The 21,375-nt window shown below is 37.9% G+C and overlaps 1 protein-coding gene across 2 annotated transcripts in view; it reads right to left on the reverse strand.

The window, feature by feature from the left end:
• Positions 1 to 21,375, reverse strand: part of ctnna1 (catenin (cadherin-associated protein), alpha 1) — a 134,599-nt gene that overhangs the window by 82,223 nt on the left and 31,001 nt on the right. For both annotated transcript variants that reach the window (XM_067457174.1, XM_067457173.1), the window contains exons 5-7: positions 21,176 to 21,295; positions 18,450 to 18,719; positions 5,594 to 5,797 (exon numbers count right to left, since the gene is read on the reverse strand). In XM_067457174.1, coding sequence (XP_067313275.1) covers positions 5,594 to 5,797; positions 18,450 to 18,719; positions 21,176 to 21,295 — 594 coding nt within the window. The remainder of the gene's footprint in view (positions 1 to 5,593; positions 5,798 to 18,449; positions 18,720 to 21,175; positions 21,296 to 21,375) is intronic.

Genomic DNA, 21,375 nt, shown 5'->3' on the forward strand with positions numbered 1-21,375 from the left:
CTTGTCAGACAAGGGGTGTGTGCCTGATTGCCAAAAATATAATTTTGATCTTGATTCAGTATCAGTTCATATGCATATAGCCTACTGTACATAAGGAAATTACTTTTTAGCACTATTTTAAACTTTTCTTGGGTTAAATTGAAAAATAAATAAATTATTATTATTATTATTATTATTATTATTATTATTATTATTATTATTATTATATTTATTCTGACACTCTTTTTAAAATTTGTAATTATGAAAATGTTATTGTAATGGTAACATTATTTGTAAAAATATTTTTTTGCAGTAATAATAATCATTATTATTATTATTATTATTAGTCATAATATATAAACACAAAAATTTATATACACACACTTTTCATTTGTAAAAAATATATAATAAAAATCGCATTTTAAATCGCAATCGCAATTTTACCCAGAATAATCGCAATTATATACGTTTTTCCAAATCGTGCAGCCCTAGGTGTGAGCAATTAGTAAGTAATACCTGAGGGCTAAATACAAGAAAAACATTAACATTAATGTTAACAATGCTGCATCTCCATTACACTCCATACTAAAAATGAAACTGTAAATGGCTCAAAGACCTTTATTGGCAATAATGATATTTCTCCTCTCAAGACCCATACACAGTACTAAAGACATTGTTAAAAAGCCCATTTCACTACAGTGGTTCTACAATGATTTTATGAAGCAACAAGTATAAATTTGTGGGGAGACAAAACTAAATGACTTGTATAATGATGGCTGATTTCAAAACACTGCTTCATGAAGCATCGGAGCATTTGAATCAGTGGGTCGGATCACTGTCACATGATTTCAGCAGTTTGCCGGTTTGACACATGATACGAAACATGAATCAACATGCTGATTCATAGAAGCAGTGTTTTAAAATCGCCCATCACTATATAAGTCGTTATTTAGATTTAAATTGTGATCATTACGTCAGTTCTTTCACAATAGCCACTGGGGGAAGTGAATGAGAGCACTTTTGAAGATTTCATAATTGCACTTAGGGGAAGGGTGGCAATCTCAGCTCATATTTTCGGTGCATCCCTAACATTAAGCAAACAAGGGGAAAAAACAAATTTAAGCTTATTTAAGCAACTTTAAAGCATACATTTAAGTGCTAAAAACCTTAATGCATTAGGCACTTAACTTAGTCAACAAAATTCCCAGAAACTGGGCTGCTGTGCACTGCCATATTATTAGATTTTTATAAACATTCATAACCAGAGCTGCTGCCTGAGGCTATAACTACAGGACTTGGGTTTCAGATTAACCTTTCAAGACCTCACATTTAATTTATAGAATATTAAAGTCTGATTTACACTGCTGATTTGTGGGAGGCCATTGAAATCAAACCTAAAAATTTAATAAAACATTTGTAGAAATTTGATGTGAAGCAGGGAATTAAAAAAATGTCACTTTCTTCAAATCTATTGTGTCGATAAATTATTTTGCTTCAATCAATTATAAGAAAGAGTTTCATCTGAAGTTTTATTTTGTGGTTTGAAAAATGTAAGGGGGCATGCGCTCACTAGCATTGCTAAGCTAGCTATCTAAAAAAAGATAGAGGTTGAAAGAGCAAAAGACCTCCAATAGCAGTGTCTCAGCTGTGACTGAAAGCACATATGGTGTCTGGCCAATATGTCCTTCTATTAAACTAAGTCACTTCAAACAAGGCAGTTCCTTTATTCCAGGAGAAATCATATGGCTAAAAATTCAATTTAGGACACAATTTAATCTCTGTATTATTGCGGGCCTTCTGAGTTCATTTAACGACACAGTCAGAGCACAAATTGGATGTGAGACTAGTTATTCATTCTAACAGAGGGAGGAGGAGCTGCACCTGTCTTACTCAAATCGAAAATTCCAGCCTATTGCACCCAGTACACTCCTCCATTTAGCTGAGGATGAAAGAGTGAGAGAGATTGAGGAAGAAATATCTTCACTACCTGATAAGGAAATCCTGAAAGGCTATAACAAACTTTTCCAGCATTAAAAGTCCAGAGATGCCCAAATGTTAACAATATGGCTAAAGACTTTGCAGAAAGCTCCTTGAGATTTAAAAGATCGCATCCACATTTAAAACCATCCACAAAAATTGCATCACCCTCTCTCGGAAACCAAAGAAAAAAAATAACGTGGTGTATGGCTGTCCATAAAATAAAAATAATAAAAATAAAAATAGATGGGCTAAAGAAAATGGTTAATGTCTTAAAATAAAATACTACTGATTACTAGGCTTGGGTACCGGTGGGTACCTAAAAATTCTGTACATTAGGGATCTTATGTACTTTAGAGATACATCAATAACTGTAAAGAAACTAAATCATTAGACTCTTTTCACTTTTCACAGAGTGGAAGTTGGCATATATTTGGGTTAACTTTTATAGCGGTGAATGAGAGAATACATTAAAAATGTGTTTTGTGTCTCCATTTGCTCAAACAGCAAAAGAAAAACGCAACAATAGTGATTTCACAACTTTCAAAAAGAGGAAAAAAATAGAGTGAGATTAGAAAAGAGTGAAAAGAAAGATGTTATTTTTACCATCACTCCTATAGACACTACATTAGAAACACACTTACAGCAGCAAGTTGTTTTCTGTAATGCGATGCAAAAGTAATATGATACAAACTATTAAGTTTTATAAATGTACATAAAACATTTTTTAAATGAGAATACAATAGACCATTAAAGCGTCATCACAGTCTGTGAAAAAGGTCCTTTATAGAAGTATTATTGACATTATGCCAGAGCTGCCTTGGTTTCGGTCTGCCATTCTCTGTGACGTTTGTTTACTGTAATATTTACCAGTATATTTGTCCAGTATATTTGTCAAGTTAAACCAAACTTGTATTTTGACAGGTTACCATGAATACCTTTGAGTTTCTATGTACTTATGACATGACAGAGTCGGCATATGGTTTTTGTGTTTGTATTGTTTCACATTTTCATGTTGAGAGAAACTATAATATTATTGAATGATGATATTATTCTCGGGTGAGAAAATGTGTCACCTACAGACGTTGCGGAGACAAAGATAATGGTTAAGTGAAGTTTAAGTGAAGTACTGTGTTTTCTGTTCATAAACCCTCATTGAACTTTAAAGGAAGCATTTGTCTCAAGAATGTCGAGATCATTTTGTTATCATAAGTTATCTCGCTCTCACTCGGGGAACAGATGTGCTTACCTGCACTCGTGAATGCAGTGATCGCGGCCTTACCTCATTCCACTGGTTTTAGTATTTTTAGTTTTTGAATATATTAATTACAGATCAAATATTCGTGCACACCCCTAAATCAAATGTGACAGAAAACTTTTATAAGCAAATGTAAGTATTTCAAATCTAGTTCTTTTGAATTTCCGACAAAGGCAACGTCGCAGACTCACTCAGGATTCTGTTTTTTGCTTTTGTTTTCGCGTTTAGAATTGCCTGGTTACCTTTGCAGCATGCTAAAACTAAACAGGTAATTTGCCATCCATGTAAACAATAGCTCACTAGATTTTGTGAAGGGTATTGCCAGGTAAAGTGTCAGCCAAATTCCCAGAGGCTGCAAGAGGCTTTGCTCCAGATGTAGCCGTGTAGGATGGACATATCATCTCCCTCATCTGTTTCTCTTGTCTGAACGAGTGAGCAGCCAAAGCCTTGTCATGTCCGATGCGCTTCAGGGCTGAGGAGCAGTGTTTTGTGTGTTGGGGCAGACATGCTGCAAAGGCCTAGTCAAGTAGAAAACCTGTTTTGAAACGTCCTGGACGCTGCCTGGATGAACCTGTGGCTAAAATAAACCAGCAGCACCAAGAACAAGCAAAAAAGCAATCACAGAAAACGTGTTTGTGTATTCAAAACGACAGCTCCATATCATTTAGCTGTGCTTGGACATATGGGATGACTGTCATTTTTCTGTGCAGGGACATTAAAAAAAATTCTATACATAAGATGAGGTTCCTTTAATAGGTCTTGTCCAGTTATATTAGCATTTATCGTGCAGTCATGGTAACACAGCTAATATGGGATGACATGGCAAGCTTATTACACAGATAGCTGCATATTAGTGATTACGATCACTGCTGGAATCAAACTGGTATGATTTTTCCATTCCAAGCATGAGCACTCTTCATGAGGATCTCTTGAAAATGGCACTGGAAATCGAATCTGTAATTTGACTTTTATTGAATGCTTGTGCCTTATCCATGCCAAACCCGTCGCTAGATGTTATCAGACAGCCATTTCAGGCTCTCACGCCTAGTTAAAAATGGACGGTAATGACAGAGGCCCTTGCTCACGATCCTGGTCTGGAGTTACACAGAACCAGCAATGAGCCATCTGGAGCGCGTCAGCTCAAGTTGCAGAGAACATTGCTGTGTTTCCAGACAGAGCAGAGGACCTGCTGCTTGCTGACGTTTTGTAAGACTGACATAAATATTCGCTGACACCTGTGAGACATCAGCTCTCCGAACATCATCATCAGTGGTTTGTGGCACAACACAACTTCGCCTGCCCACACACCGCTATTAATGCGTGACAGAAAAATTATGTTACAGTGAGCTAGGGGCATAGAACTTATTTGATATTTGAAAAGTCTCACGCAGCATGAAAAACTTTGCAATACAGATTACAAGCTTTGTACTTAAACAGCAAGCAGATTAAATTGACTACCATATTAATCGAAAACAAACAAAAAAATTGATAGGATGGTTAAAAAGAAAAGGGCTACTCCGTTTAGAAATTAAGATGGTGAAAGAGGTTGGTTAGAAAAAAGATCTGCCATAGAGAGAATGTAGTGGGGGAGAAAAAGACAGAGGAAGACAAACAGTGATGGTACAAGGCAAGACATTCAATGCGTGTAAGAAATCGGAGAAATAAATCAGCCTGAGGAGGATTCTGAGATGAGGTAGGGGTTTTAAAGTGGGAAATTATAGTTATAGAACCCTCCAACACCAGCTTGGCCTAAAAGTGGCCAATTATCTCTTGGTGTGGGGCAAATACAGACAAATGTGTCAAAGAAATAGGAAGTTTATCATTTACCAAACGGACCACAAGCATGTCATATCACCCTCTGTGCTGCATGCCGCAGAGGTGTAAAACAGTTGCTTTCCACCAATATTGCTTTAAACTACTGAGGACTTTCAGCGGGGGAAAAAGAAATAAATCTGTTACTACAAGATAATAAATGAAGAAGAATAAAGAAAAACAATGAAAGGAAGATCCGAGAAAACAAATAAAACCAATACTGGTGAGCAAACAAAGAGAATTATTTGAAAACAACAGCAGTCAAACAATTCAATGGACTGATCAGTAGCACAGCAGGGGGTGTGTGTGTACTGAACCCCTCTCTTCAAAAGCCAGGCGGCACAGGACAAATTGTGTTGAGACTGAAGGTCTTTATACAACACCGCCAGGTGAACGTGATGTGTGCACCGTCTCTGAAATAAAACTCTCCTCTCCTTCCCTGCAGGAGAGTGTCTGTCTCTGGTAGCAGGTGAGTACATGCTGCCATCATTTAGGGATGTGGGACTGCAGATGGGAAAAACAGCAAACGAGAAGAAAAAAAAAAAAAAAAATTATGTGCGCACTTACATTGCCCATGTACTCAGAGAGCAGATCCTGCAGTGCCTGCCGCACAGAGTTGCATTCAGCCACAATTCGCTCGCGCCGGTCGTCACGCGTGCAGGAGGAATCGGCCATGAGGGCGGCGCCACTTATGATGCTCTCCAGACGCTCCTCGAGAGAAGGCCGGAATCTCTCCTCACTGAAACTCAGTGGGTCCACGATAATCTGCTTCTGCAGGGGGAAAGAAACAAAGAACAGAGTATTAATACTGTGTAAAAAGTGCTTAATCTTCCTGTCTTGCTCCCTCTAATTTCAAACATCTTATGCTCTAAAATAGTGCAATTCAGCATTTCTTTGCTTAATGAGAGAAAGAAAGAAAGAAAAAAAAGTGTGATTTATGCTTTCACATACCAAATGTCCAACTTCACAAGACTTTGACAGTTAAGCGGCCGTCATTATTGGCGGTGAAGCCTGAACAGGATTTTGGAATCTATCTCCCTGGACGCTGAGGCACAAGCTGTGATATTCATTAACTGGACAAATCAATAATTCACAAGATCTGAGAGGATGGTCTGGGGCTCCTGATGCAATTTCAGGCCAATGGGTTTTGCTCAATCAGAGGCTGCATTAGCTTGCCTGTGCACATCAGCTGTCTTTTAAATCAACTCTATGTAACAGACGGTATCTTAAAAGCCATTTGTACAGTCTTCTGGGGCCTAACGGGGAAGAAAGTGAAACAAGTGGGACAAAACTCAAGCTTAACTGCACATTATGTAAGATCACAGACTTGGGCCATGTACATCTTGAGTAGAGCTTTCAACAGAGAAAACTGCTCGGGTAAACACCGTATTTAGTAAAAACGCATCTTGTGAGGCTACTAACCCTAAACAGCAGAGCAATTGGAGTTAAGCCTAGGGCAACAAAATGCAGTTGTGCATATAAATCATTTCCATTTTCCTTTTTGAGCCAGGATGACATTTTAGATGTCCCCACATGCCCTCTGCTGGGTACATTCACTTGGGGACATCACACTCCCCTACTCAAAGAATAAACTTGTCAACGTCTGGTGCAATTAAAGCGATGACGAGAGTCACTAATGTGCCAGAAAAGAGATAGCTGCCTAGGAAGAAAGAAAGAAAATGGGGAGAACAGCAGCGGGCAGAATCAATCTTTAAAAAAAATGTGACAATCCCCTTTATCTAATGTCACATACACAGTAAAATATTCAACAATTCAGTTTTAAGAATCCGAGTTTATTAGCCTCATCTCATCTGACCTCTTTAGCTAGCGTGTCACGTTGGTATGGCAACAAGCCTCTCTCTGACTCACTGCAAAGTCTCTGCAGCTTCAAATTATGCAGCAAGAAGTGATGTGGAAAAAATGTGCATGTGTGCTGAAGTTTATGCACTGTCACCAGGAAATTAAAGACACACATGATCTGAGGTATCAAGCATTACCCATCTCATATGTGCGCACACACTCACGCCCACTTTGTTTCCTGCCATTTAAACAGATGGCATCTGATTGGGCAGAGGACTGTCTCTCCTTTGTGAGAATCTCTAGTCTCCTGGAACAGCTACTACTAAGAATAGAGCAGTTACATCTCCAGCTTGAGCAGTTTTAATATACAAAGTTGTCTGCATCATTAACGATCAATGACAAGATCTCACTGATGCAGAAACAATACCATATGTACAGGTACAACGGATCACAAAACTCACACTTCGAGCCATGGATCAGTAAGAGAAATGTAACTTTGCATTTCATTTATTAGTTAAAGAAATACACAAATTACAAGCACCGAAATAGAATAGAATAAAAGTTAAAAATAAAATAGGTCTAATGTCTGTGTCACACTCTGTTTGCAGTGGGCATTTTTTGAAAATAAATAAACAAACAAATAAACAAATAACAGGCCGATAAGCAATTAAAAATCATTATCGCTACATCCTTTTATGGATTTGTTTTGTTGGAGCAAAGGTCAATTTTGGCAGGGAACATTTTAATTACGGTTAAGTCCTGGTAAGTGTTTGTAAATAGCTTTAAAGATTTCTATTTACAATGTGTCTTTGCAGTGTTGAGCTTTGTAGCCAATAGGGCTGTCAAAATTGCTCAAAAATAACGTTTGAATATTCCCTCTAAAACAAACACGAATATTCGAACTATTCGAACATCTGGCGCGCATTTTGCCAATGACGCACATTACATCAATAACAGGACAAATACATACAAAGAGACATTAACTACTTGTATAGGTATTCTTTTTAAGTTTAACATATTTGACAATGTATTACTTACAGAAAAACAAGTAGACTGTTATTATAAATTATATAATTATTATTATATAATTATTATATATAATTTAACTAATGGCCAAGACCGCAAAGTGCAGAGCTCTCTCTCACCCTTACTGCGGTTTAAATGAACAAACTTTGAGTGCTAATCAAGAGTTTTGTGCAAGAGACTCGCGACTCTTGTCCCCAATATAGCAGGCTTCATTCAGTGATTGAAACAAATATTATTAAAATAATTGAAGTTTTACAGCATATTGAGCGCTCCGAGCGAGCTGTGCTAAACATGGAGCTTTTCCTTGACATGGTAAATAATCACACCAGTGGAAGAAGTGCATTTATCCTCCTACCGACCAAAATCCAATGTACTTCCAGACATGGCTTTTTAAATTATGGAGTTAAAATCTCTTTCTCTGCTGCGGTCGAGTTGGGCTCTGCACTTTCTGCCATCTTCACTGCAAGACTTTCCACTTTCAGCAGTGACAGTGCGACTCCTGTGACCTGTCCGAGCCCTCATGCGTGCGCTCACTCACAAAGCAGACAGCCACGCCTCTACTACCGTGGCGGGGAATTTTTTTCCGCTTTTTTTTTTTTAATTCGAATATTAATTTTCACCTTCGAAATTCGTTTTTTAAAAACTATTTGAATAAATATTCGAATTTAGAATATTCGTTGACAGCCCTAATAGCCAATCACAGATATATCTGTTGAGCACAAATGCAACGGTAGTGTTGCCCATAGCATCATCCAAACTACAAATGGATGAAAAGTATTTTCTGATGATTTTCTGGTACTTTAGTAACCATGCATTTGGTCTTGGTTTTTTTTTTTTGTTTGTTTGTTTTGTTTTTCCCTCACGCCACTGTGTTGCATCCAGCAATTAAGAAGAAAATGTCATCTAGTGATTCAAGGCAACGTCTCTACACAGGTTTAGCTAATGGTAGATCACTCAAAACAGCAAACAGGTTTTATTATCACTGGAAATCATTAAAAGAGAAGATGGTATGGCAATAATAATTCAACTGTGCACTGATCGATCTGGTGAGATGAGCTCTATACAGCATCTCCAGAAAAGCAGAATGCAAGGTCAAGAGTAAAAACTGGGCCAATCACATAGTACAGCAATCAATATAATGAAGGTCTGTGGGTACCAAGATTTCTAGAAGCCGCAGGTACGGATAGAGCTGCAGGCTGTGAGAAATCTCAACGTGCTTTGTGCAGAGTATTGATTGGCTGAGAATAGGAAAAATCAGGACATTTGCTTCACTTACAATTTAACCACGTCACACCAATAGCCTTAAAGGTCATCACAAAAGCATCTGTTTTGAATACTCTTAATTCATTTAAAACAGCTCAGATTTATTGCCTCTCACATATACTCATTCTGATCAACCACACGCAGCGATAAACTTATTATTTACTGGATTATGAACATTATGTTGCCAGCTTTAAATGTTATCATTGGGTGGGGGGGAAGAGAGAGCGCGAGAGAGAGCGCGAGAGAGAGCGCGAGAGAGAGCGCGAGAGAGAGCGCGAGAGAGAGAGCGCGAGAGAGAGAGCGCGAGAGAGAGAGCGCGAGAGAGAGAGCGCGAGAGAGAGAGCGCGAGAGAGAGAGCGAGAGAGCGAGAGAGAGCGCGCGAGAGAGCGCGCGAGAGAGCGCGCGAGAGAGAGCGTGAGAGAGAGAGAGCGAGAGAAAGAGAGAGTGAGAGAGAGAGCGAGAGAAAGAGCGAGAGAAAGAGAGAGCGAGAGAAAGAGAGAGAGCGAGAGAAAGAGAGAGCGAGAGAAAGAGAGAGCGAGAGCGAGACTACCTAACTGCGTATTACGCAAAATACGTGACGTCACCCGTAGACAGCGCGCGCCAGGGATGGAAATTAACTTTTTTCAAAATCTACCACTTAATGTTTTTACCAGCCACTTTTTTGTTTTTAATTGACAATGTGTAACTGCATGTGAAAATTAATTACTACATTTGATCTATTATCTATAATATTTGCGTGCTGAGAGACGAGCGCGCGCTCTCGGATGATGCACAGTGTCAGATCTTCTCACAGAGCGCGCAAGTCTTCATTCGCATCTTCACGCGGGGGATTACGGGGAAAGCGACTGCTCATATGCGAACATACGGCAGCACTCACATGCGTTGAACAAAGTTTACAAAGAGGTAAAACAGTATGTTCAGTAGGTGAAGCGAGTTGACCCGCCGCCACAACTCAAAATGACCCGCATTTGGCTGGTGCTAATTTCCATCCCTGGCGCACGCGCGATCCGAGCCTATCTTAGATGTAGCACCCCGTTGTTTTTTTAATACTTATGGGGATGAAAATAAATAGAAAATAAATATATTCATGAATACTTTTTGGAGTCAAACTCTTTTGATCAACTTTTAATATTTTTTAAGACCCCACGGACACCCTGAGAAAAAAAAAAAAAAAAAAAAAAAACTTTGCAAGTTTATATAATGGGCATTCAAGTTAATCGTAATGTTCAGTAGGGCTTTGTCGTGACGGCTGGCCGACATCACGATGGAGCGCACAACCATCCTGATGCCACGTGCCCCGATGCCAGTCTTGCCTGTGCAACACACACTAATCCTGGTCTCTTCTATAGTTAACCTAAAAACTTTGCAGGGATTGCTCTGTACATTAAATTGAGAATATAACAGATGCAAATATGCCATTTTAAATAGTCTATGAGAGATGCGACGTCTTTGAAAATACTGTGTCAGGCAGGCTACAAATATCGATCTTCACAATGCATGCATCTCAATCTGCTCCCTAGTTCAGTAGTCAGGGCACTGATCAGGGAGTCAGTCCAAAGAATTACCGGTATGTCTTGATCGCCTGGGCTACTGAACTAGCTGATTAAGACTCACCCAATATTAGCTTTGTCTCTTTGTCTTGGGGGGGGGGGGGGGGGGGTCGGGGAAATCGCACACCAGATGCGAGGCTCAGGTTTCTCACCCCAGACGCGCACATTTTTGCGCAAGCTCAGTTTAAATGGACTTCTGACAGAAGATCTGCACGATGGGTGTATCTTGTAACACAGGGTGAAATCAGTATGTACATTGACAATTTGAGGGAAATATAATATTCTATATAAGACCTTGATTTGGAGCTCTGTTCTCCAACAAATTCCTGAGTCTCCGTGGACAGGTGCCGAATGCCGCCGCCAGTGTCCGTACTAGGGATGGGCATTTTCCCAAAATATTGTATTCAAATATTTGGGTTTATAAAAATCGAATATTCGAATATTCGTTAATTTAAATTAGGTATTTTGAGAAAATGAGAGAGACTTTTTTTTAATCAACATGTCACCATTTCTGAACAAGCTTATGATTAGGCAATGTACACAACACACTTATATATGGTTTTAAAACATTAAACAGTATGTGTAAAAAAAAAAATGCCTAAAGAACAAAAGCATTATAAGCTCAAGCAGCGCAAGCGGGAAAAAAAACCACTAAGAAATCAGAGCGCTATGTTAGCTATATTGTGCAGAACATACACACACAAGTTGGTATAAGTTATGGTTGTCGTTGTCCTGTTTGTATTGTTTCTCGGAGTATGTGTGAAACAGGCTAATGGTGAAGGAGTTGGGCTGGCTAAGAAGAAATGGCACATGACAAACGTCAAGACCAAATGTTAGTGATTGGTTATGACAGATATAGTTTTAACGCTTGTCAAAGGAGAGTGGCCACACTCTCCAAAAAATGAAATGTATGAGAGTCTGGTAGGACCAGGCTAGTGGAATCCAACCCTGGGTGTAAAACAAAGAGGAAAGATACAGTTGATAAGTTCATCAACAAAAGTGGCATACAATGCATTATAGGCTCCAGTCAGAGGCAGAAAAAAAAAGAGGATGCCAGTTCATTGTTGTAGATAATTGCAGTGTAAAAAGGAAAACGGGAACGAATGATGTGGTGTAGGGGAGCAAAAGAACGAGAACAGAGTGAGACTGACTCATGCTACTACACCTACAGCTCGGTAGATGACTAATGAATTCTGTATTAATCTCAACTTCCAGATATATTTGCAGTCAAGGGGGAAGATGAGAGTAAGGAATCAAAACGAGAAAAGAGAAAAAGAAGCCACCCTTTTAGTCATATAAAAAGGCCCTGTAGGTAAGAGCATGTGAGCCACAAAAACAGCAGATTTTGAGGATCAGAGCTTAGTAAAGTCCCTGAGCTCAGAGCCAACCACCCCAGAGACAGTTTGGAGAAACAAAAGGGAGAACAAAACACAACAACAACCCATTACTCCAGTAATTAAAGGGCCCAGAATTGAGAAAGAGAATGCACTTGTCAAAATAAATAAATAAATAAAAGGAGAGAACAGAGTGACATGTTTGATTTGATGTGTTGGTTCTCTCTTTAGCAGGACGACACCACTCCTGACTCCATTGTGTGAGAAATATTAATATACCAGTATTCATATTTATGATAGAAACAGCTAATTGAGGCAAAGGGATTCTGATGAACAAACACTCTTACCACAAGAGACACGAATACCTGCAGTGAATGCTTTTTTGGCAAATTTATCAGGAGAAAGCGGAGTGTATCGGCTTAATTGACTTCATACTAGGGCTGCACAATTAAATCAAATTTCTAAATCGCGATTAAAAAAAAAAAAACACTTACATTATTCTGCATCTTTAAAGCCCCGTTCACACCGCCAGCGATACACAAAGACATGATTCTATTCATTTCAATGGAATGCTGGTAACTTTTGCCAACACAGTGAATGTCGCCAACAGAATGTAGGCGTGTCAAGCAATTTGCTTGCCCGGAAAAAAGTTTGATTTTTTTTTTTTTTTTTTTATTGTGTGCATGTTGTAACTAATTTATTCTGATGCAATATTCTCACCAGTGTTCAATCGGCTTTGATATATTTAGATCTGTTATATTTGTGATATTTTATTTTATTTTATTTTATTTTTATTGAATCATTTCAAATGTTTTATATTTTTACCTTTTATAAAGGGCGTTTCCCCCCTAATCTTATTAAATATAGGCTATGGTTCAGGTTTAATTTTATATTGTTAAATTTGATCAATACACTAAATTAAATTAAGACACTACAAGGGCTGTTAACAATAAAATTAAATTTACACTGAAAAATTACAACTGCATTAAATAATGTTTTGAGATTTGTAGTTTTGAATAGACAAAAAAGAAATGTTGGAAAGTATGTTTAAACATGAAACTAAGCCTCCAGTAGGTGGCCGTCTTAATGAGTCAGCCATTGAGTCGTTCATTCAAACACTGAATCGTTCAGTAACACACATGTTGGTGTGAGACGCGTTACGTTTCTGCTGTGTGTGATGGTATTCACGTATAATTTATACAAAATAAATTTCACATCCACATACTATATCCCAATATTCCTTAATATGTTATTAAAGGCTATGAAAACAAATATAGTGACTGTAAGACTATGCAATATGTGCAAATAGGGGGATAAAATGTTATATCACTCTAACATTGTAACATTCTATTGTATTCTATACTATAGTCGGTATATGGTTGTCGTGTTTGTATTGTTTCTCATTTTCATGTTGGAAGAAACGATGATAATATTAGATGATATTATTGGGTGAAAAAACGTGCCACTGACAGATGTTGCGGAGACAAAGATAACGGTTAAGTGAAGTTTAAGTGAAGCACTGTGTTTGCGAAACTTAAAGCAAGCATTTGTCTTGAGAACACTGTTGCTATTATAAGTAATCTCTCTCTCTCTCGGGGGACAGATTCGCTTACCCGCACTCTTGAACCCAGTCATGGACTCTTTCCTCTTTCAACTGGTGTTTGGATATGATTCTCGTTGTTCTGGTGATATAACTCAGTTTCATTAACTGATTTGATCAAAAATAACGCCATTTTGTAAGATTTTTTTTCCAATTGTCATCTAATTCCAAACATTGCGAGGCAGACGACGGCATTATGTGATCAAATACACAACTCATTTACCCGCTCCACAGCACCACCCAGTGGATTTAGGTGGGTGAGATTAACTGTGAGATTAAGAGGGATTTCTCATATATTCACTGCATTTACAGCCAGCAAATCAACGAATTAAAATTCTAATAGTATTTTTAGCTTTTGAATATTAACTACAGATAGAATATTCAACTATTCGAATATTCGTGCACACCACTATAGGCTATATAACGTTATAGCCAGATATGACGGCACTATGCAGCACGCATCGCCACAGACGAGTATCTCTTCATTAAACCAATGCACAAACTACAACAAAAACCAAAAGTTGCAAATGCTCAACATGCAATTATATTAATTAAAAGTGAAGAAACTGAATGATCTTACCAGAGCTGCTTGTCCGCACTCGCTCATTCCGGTCTTTGATTTTGAAATGATCGGATGATCAATAAAATGCAGCCCATATCTGTTGTTTTGACGCCGTTAATATAGTGCGGTAATTGAAGATCGGATTTATATCTGTTTTGCGGAGACATTTATGTGCCAATAAGCATTAGGGATGGCATGCAGTTGTTTCAAACAATGGTATAAAGCTATTCAAAACATAATTTAATGTAAATTGTGATTATCTTAATCAAAATTATAATTTAAAGGGGAATAATCAACTATTATGATTTGTCAATCGTGCAGCCCTACTTTACACATATTTCAAGCTGCGTTGCCCAGGCAAAGGTATACGATACATCATAACAGAATTGTGGATATGAGCTGGACTAATAGACATGCTCTAATTATGAATGTTAAAGATTAAATAAAGTGCTGTGCTAATCTCTAAGCCTTCTCTCATCATTAATTCATGAAGGAAAGCATCCATTTCAAAACAGCAAATAAAGTGTATACTGCACATGAAGAGAAACACTGTTTGTAAACAGTCCTTTAGCAGCTTCAAGCTTGATTAAAGGGACCCTGCTTCAGTCAATGCAAAAACTACACACACACACACTAACAAATTGTAGAGATCAGCAGAGAGTTGCAAGATGTTTTCATGTCATTTTTAATGCAGGTTGTTTTGTTTATTCGCAATGGTGGGGAATTATAACATTTTCTTTGGCATTTGTGCAATTACATACATTTTAGTTTTAAATAGGGATGCTCCATTCAGGATTTTTGCAACCGATACGGAGTACCAATTTCTTGTCATACTGATCCCGATTCCAACGCTTCACTGATTTGTAAGCTCTCTGATCACTGTTAACCTCTTTGCTTTTTTGTTTTGTTTTGTTCAATTTGTAATGGTAATTATGTAATTGTTAAAACCATTAAAACCATTGTTACCGATTTGGTAAAAAGTTTGATATCTATTGATTATGTGTACGTTTTCTACCTTAGCACGCTGTCACAGTGCTGGAGAATCCTTTATTTCAGGTAATCTGCTATTAATCATTATCACTGATCAGACTCAGACATGTAGCCTATGAGCCAGGGCCCAAAAAGCCTAACGTGTCAGGGATATGCGTTTTCCAGATAGGCTACCAAGTGTGTTGTTCACTCTTGATTTGATATTTGAAGGAAAAATACAATTGCGGAAGTTGAGATCATGCTTTGATTTGTCTGACTCTGCAGTGAGGCGCTGGCACGTGTGTTAAGAGATGCATGACTCATTGTTATATCCACCGATCGGGCAGGCCAAGTAATACAAAATAAAATTCCAAGTAATTGCGGGTGGATAAGCGATAAATCCTTTTTTGTTTGAGCAAATTTTGTGAGCCCTGTGGCTGAATCATTCCGCTTGCTTTTTCTCCACACGCTTTCAAAACAAATCCTCACATGTACTCAAGGGAGAGCTGAAGCACATTAAACATGCCTATATCCAATCGTAGTAGTGGCGTTTACTTACAAGTCTTAAGTGTGGCACGTTGATAAGAACCGAGCGTTCCAGGATAGAGGCTAAAAAGCAGTGAAGAAAATAGCCTATTACTACTTACCTCATAAATAAAAAGCCAGTTCATGAACCCATCACATTTAGTTTTAGTAGTATGATTATTCAAATAGTTTTAGCACCGGGAGAGTCTGTACATGCACAGCTTTTGTGTGCAAGAAGAATACCAGTGTTTCAGTGACATAACTACATTAAACTACAATATCTAAATGTTGAACATAAATCTATAATACTGCAATATTTGTGGGTCATGGTGATACTTATTATAATTATTAATACCTTTATTTTACCTTAAAATATTGTAATATTGCAATTTGTATCAAATTGTAACACGAGTGTAATGTTACACCCATATTTCTATTGTGTATGTGTGTGAGTGCATTAACTTATCTTTTTCTGGAATATCTGAACATTAATTGTGATTGATAAAAATCACAATTATTTTGCTAAAAAATATATATATATTTTAACTATTATAAATAAAAGTGCATGGACAACCCTTGCTAGTAAAATTCTCCATTTAGCGATCATTGAGGCACGTGGAGAAAGTCAATTCCCACCCTGTCCATCAAGAACAAAAAAAAAAGATCCATTATTTAAGAGTGCTTGTTGCATTTGCTAGACACAAACAAATTCAACATAAATGCAGTCAACCAGTGCACAAGCACAGCTGGTGCCATTGTAACCTACATTTTTTCTTTCTTATTTAAGATCTCTATGGCAACATTTCAGTTCATGCATATCATTTGAATTTATTATTTCACTAACCGGTTGTTTAAAATGTTGAGTGTGCAACAGACCAAAAACGGTTAGACTAATGGTTCGCATCCTATTCTAGAAAAAGACTAACCGTTCAAAGCGCAAATAAATGAAGGATAGCTAATGATCACTTGCTACCCTTAACCTCAAATTAAATTTAGAGACTCTGATCTGAATTATTAATGCAAATCACATCAGGACAAATGTATTACTTAGTCAAATCAGCATGCTATTTCCTATAAGCTTTTGGTGCTGACCTGACCAAACCCTGCAACAACAACAAAAAAAAAGTTCAAACTTGTGAAAGACTCTCTGAGGTCAGTAGCTCAGCTTTGTTTGGACATACAAATATAATCTGATTGAATCGTGGATTACGGTCTCCTCGACACAGTTCAATCACATACTGGATTTGTCAACAACTCGCTGCTCTCACGGTCTTTGTTGATAAAACCGTGTGTAGCAGAAGCAGAGGATGAAGCAACTGCTGTTCGGTTCGATCCTACTCACAATATGTTCCTCATCATCACTAGTTACAAAACAACTTTCTGCGCTTTTCACACAACTGAAAGCAAAGTTTACCAAAAGTTTCCAAATCAAGCCTTGCATTTTTTGCACACCAAGCTGTAAAGAGCCTCCTCCTGTATCTTCTCCTGTCCCAATGCAATGGGCAAAATCCTTTAATTAGTTTTTGTTTTTAAATACCCTAAATGACAATGATCACGGAGCACGATCCATTCAATTAGAGTGAGGCCAATTCTCATTTTAGTCTTGGTCCTGATTAGACATGTGCCGATTTTCGATAATGCGATTTATCACGATAATGAATAGGCACGATATTGTTATCGTGGGCACTTTAAAATATCGTAAATAATAATTTATTAACAATTAATATTTTTTTTATAATCCACTCAAGCATTCTTTGCCCATCAACCATATAAATGCTCAACAAGCTGTATTCTGCGTCAAAGGGACACGCGCTCAGATGTAAGATGAGAAGCACATGAACGAGTGAAGGAGACGCCGCTCAGTGACAGCAGAGGGCGCTGATGAACTGCAGAATGCAGCTGTTACCCCGGAAACCCGCAAACAAACAAAACGCGTGTTGTTTTTAAATCTCAATGTTGTTCATCACAGCCCCAAATACTTAATACAGAAAGACTTAATAGGCTATTTAATTTCAAACTTAAACATTTTTATGTTTTAATCTGGACTACAACATGCCCTAATAATTAGAACTGTTCTGATTATTTGTCATTGTTCAGTAAAACTTTGAGACATACGACTTCGTTAACATGTTAATTCATTATTACCAAACTGACAATGAAAAACACTTATAAAGAATTCATTATTCTAAGTAATGTTAATTTCTTAGTTACTATTTAATAACATTAAAATCAAAATAACTTTTTAATGGACCTAAATCTAACAATGATCAGTATTTCTTAACTAACATTACCAAAAACATTATACTTTCTGTAACAAATGTAGCTATTGCTCAACCTTAGTTAATGCATTAAATAATGAGACCTTTTTGTAATTTGTAACCTGTTGTTCTTTATAGCCTAATTCTTTTACACTTTAATCTGTTTGAAAATTGTACTTTTACAGCTCTGAAAAAAATCCGGAGACCACTTAACATTGATTTCTCATTGAGTGGTCTCTTAATTTTTTTCCAGAGCTGTATATATTTTTGGTGCATTATTGTATTTAAACATTCAGTTTTTGTTCTTACAAAAATAGTTCTTAAAGCTGTTATGCTATGGCAACACTTTTTTTGCAACTTTATATTTCAATATCGTGATAAAACTTCAGCAATTAATCGCAACATGAAAAATTGATATCGGCACATGCCTAGTCCTGATGCTGAATGACAATACTCCACTGATACTACTTATTAGCTGGCTATTTCTGTCTGGATCAAAGAAACTGGCCCAAAAATGTGACATCCAATGTACTTACATCAAAGTTGTTGAGGGCGTAGGCTAGCTCTCCTCCTCCTGCAGGCTGGGAGAAGCTCGAGTCCTCGCTGCTGGTAGCCTGGGCTGCATTAGATATGCCGGAGACAGCGTGCTGCAGCTGCTTGTAGATAAGGTCCCGGTTGGCCTTGTACGCGGCCACATCTGGGTGCTGCAGACAGGCATGTGAAGCCTTGTACAACATAGGGACGTTCCTCTGAAGGACACCACGAGCTGCCGCCATTTGGTCTTTGTGATGGACGTCCTTGAGTTCCTGTCATAAAAAAAGAGGGGGAAGGAGAAGAATTTAGGGGTGATGTTAGATCCCTGTAATAAGGACATTGAAGCAAGCACTCAGAGCGATGTACCGCTAAAGGCCAACATATGCTCATAATCAGATCATGAACGTACAGTCTAGCAAATCTGCAGCATAGAAAAACTTGCCATGACCACTTCCGTTAAGCAGAGACATTGGCCGTTTTGGTCATTGTCTACATTTAGAATTGACCTATCGGTAAGCCCCTCTCCTCGAACGCAAATGAGCCAATAGGAGTTGCACAGGCACTTGAACCCAGACATCTTTAGGTTTCAGCGACAAAAACACTGGAAAATCTGATGCTCTCATTGGTTTTATGGGGTTTCGGCTACAAAAATGGTAAAATTATGTTCCTGGGTTACTGTAACACTCATTCCAGGTTTTTTGGTTGTCATACTTGGCTGTTACGATTAAAGTTAGTGATAGGTAAGTAACTGTTCTTACGTCATGTAACGGTGTAAAATAGATCAAACACATAAACGATGGTCTACATTTCAGTGCATCTCTCTGTAAGATGGTCACATGTAAATTAATTTAACCTAAACCTGTGGGGTATGAACAGTGTTGATCCTGGATGTTATCATCTGCGAGCATAAGGCTTCTCCTGTCTCGTTTAGTTTGTTTTTGTAAACATTTTTGATATTTCTGTAAGTTTAAATATGTTTAAGGTCTACATTATCTGTCTTACTGTAGTTGAGGGACTCCTATTTTGATGGGTATTATACTTTACAGGTAGTGAAAGGGAGAGCTTGCAAGCATGCAGTTTATCAGAGTTGTTTTGCAGATAGATTTACCAGTTATAAACTGCCCCCACGAAAAGGTACATGGTCTATACATGTTTGTTTATTGTTATTTGTATTAGTCCTTTAGCAGTATGACTGCATGAGTGTTTTTGTGTAATTTGCTGTGTATGTTAATGATAATGCAATGGAGAGAGAGAGTTTGTGAATGAGACTTTAATGTGCACGCTTTGTTTGCTCAGCTCTTATGGTGATTTTTTGGAGTGAAAAACGATGTAATAAACTTCATAAACCATCAGTAAAGTTTGGTCATCATTCAGACAGGGTATACGCTACATTTTTTGTCCAAACATCATCCCAAGATGTTTTTTCACACTGACAGCTGTCATTGTAAGACAACAAATCCGTTTGTTTGTCCAAGTTAGCAACAGTAACTAAGGGGGGCGGAGCTTACCAATAGATCAATTGACAGTCAGTGTAAAAATGAGCCAGATCGACTTTAGCATTTCATGTTCTTTCAAGTAAATAAAATAAAATAAAAAAATAATAAAAAAACATGCTCTATTTACACTCTGTTGAACAGTTTGAAAAGAGAATGTGTCCTGAATGAACAACCTCTAATTTCTAAACTGTTCCTGTTGTTGCCCTGTACTTAAAGTCAGTGTAACGTGTTGACAAAAATTGCTGTCTGTCAGAACACAAGTTACAGCCCCACCCAAAAAATAGAGACCTGGCTTGTACAGAGTTTTGTATAGAGTCTGGGAAGTCACCTGTAGGAGAAAAAAAAAAAAAAAACAAGGCCTGCAAATCCATGGCCACAGTTTTGCAATTTGTCCCCTCAGTTTATACACCGTACCGAAAGATTCTGTCATTAAGTTTAACAAATCGTGGCCACTGATTAATTCATACCGTTAAAATTCAGTGCAGTCAGATTTTCAAACTTTACCTTTGGTTTTTTAATCTGTATCCACAAAATCATACACCAAATGTTTAAATGTTTTTTTTAAGTTTGGCAATTTTTGTGTTTTCATCATTGTGCGGACTAGCCCTCACTGAAAATGGATTCTGCTCTCTGAGGCATAACTCCTCTGAGGCACAAGAAAACGTCTTAAAAAATCTTTAGTACCCGAGCAATTTGCACCTTGGGAGTGAGCAGCATCAGCAGACAGTCACAAATGTATACATTTAGAAAGGATCAGTGTAGCATGAGAGGTAGAGGTAATTCACACTGAATAAATAAAATGAGCAGCTCTAACTCCATATTTGAACTGAGAAATAATTTTTCATTGTCAAGATACTATAATCTCTTTCAAATGTAATACAAATGTTCATTCTAATAATCAGAGAGCTCACATGGAAAATGTATCCTAAAATCCATCACTATTGACTACCACTTAACCCTCCTAAACACCCCCAGATCCCAAACAGCCAGTTCTCATATAATTGAAATAGATTTTGTCACTCTCCCTGTTCCAACCCAGTCTTGCTTCCCCCTCCCAGACCAGTACTAAGAAGATTGTTTTTGGTTATACGCATAATAACGTTAACCAGAACTACATAGCTCTTCACTCCACATGTGGGCAGATGACGTAATGCTATCCAAAGTCAGTACAACCCTGAAAGGTTCTCCTTTGATTATGAAAACATGGGGTTTGAGGGGTGGCTGCATTTTACCTGCTGCCTCTTGGCCGCCATCACATTCAGTTTGTCCACCTCCGGTTTCAGAGCTTTGTACTGGATACCCAGGTCCTGCTCCGTGCCAGCGTTTCGCACCTTGACCAGGCTTTCCTCCACCTGTGGGTCAAGCATAATAAGCTGTTAAAGAAAAGAAGCCTATGGTCGAAAATACATGTATTGAGACATTTGAAATGTAT

This window comes from Pseudorasbora parva, chromosome 11 (assembly GCF_024679245.1).
Source record: "Pseudorasbora parva isolate DD20220531a chromosome 11, ASM2467924v1, whole genome shotgun sequence".
NCBI lineage: Eukaryota > Metazoa > Chordata > Actinopteri > Cypriniformes > Gobionidae > Pseudorasbora > Pseudorasbora parva.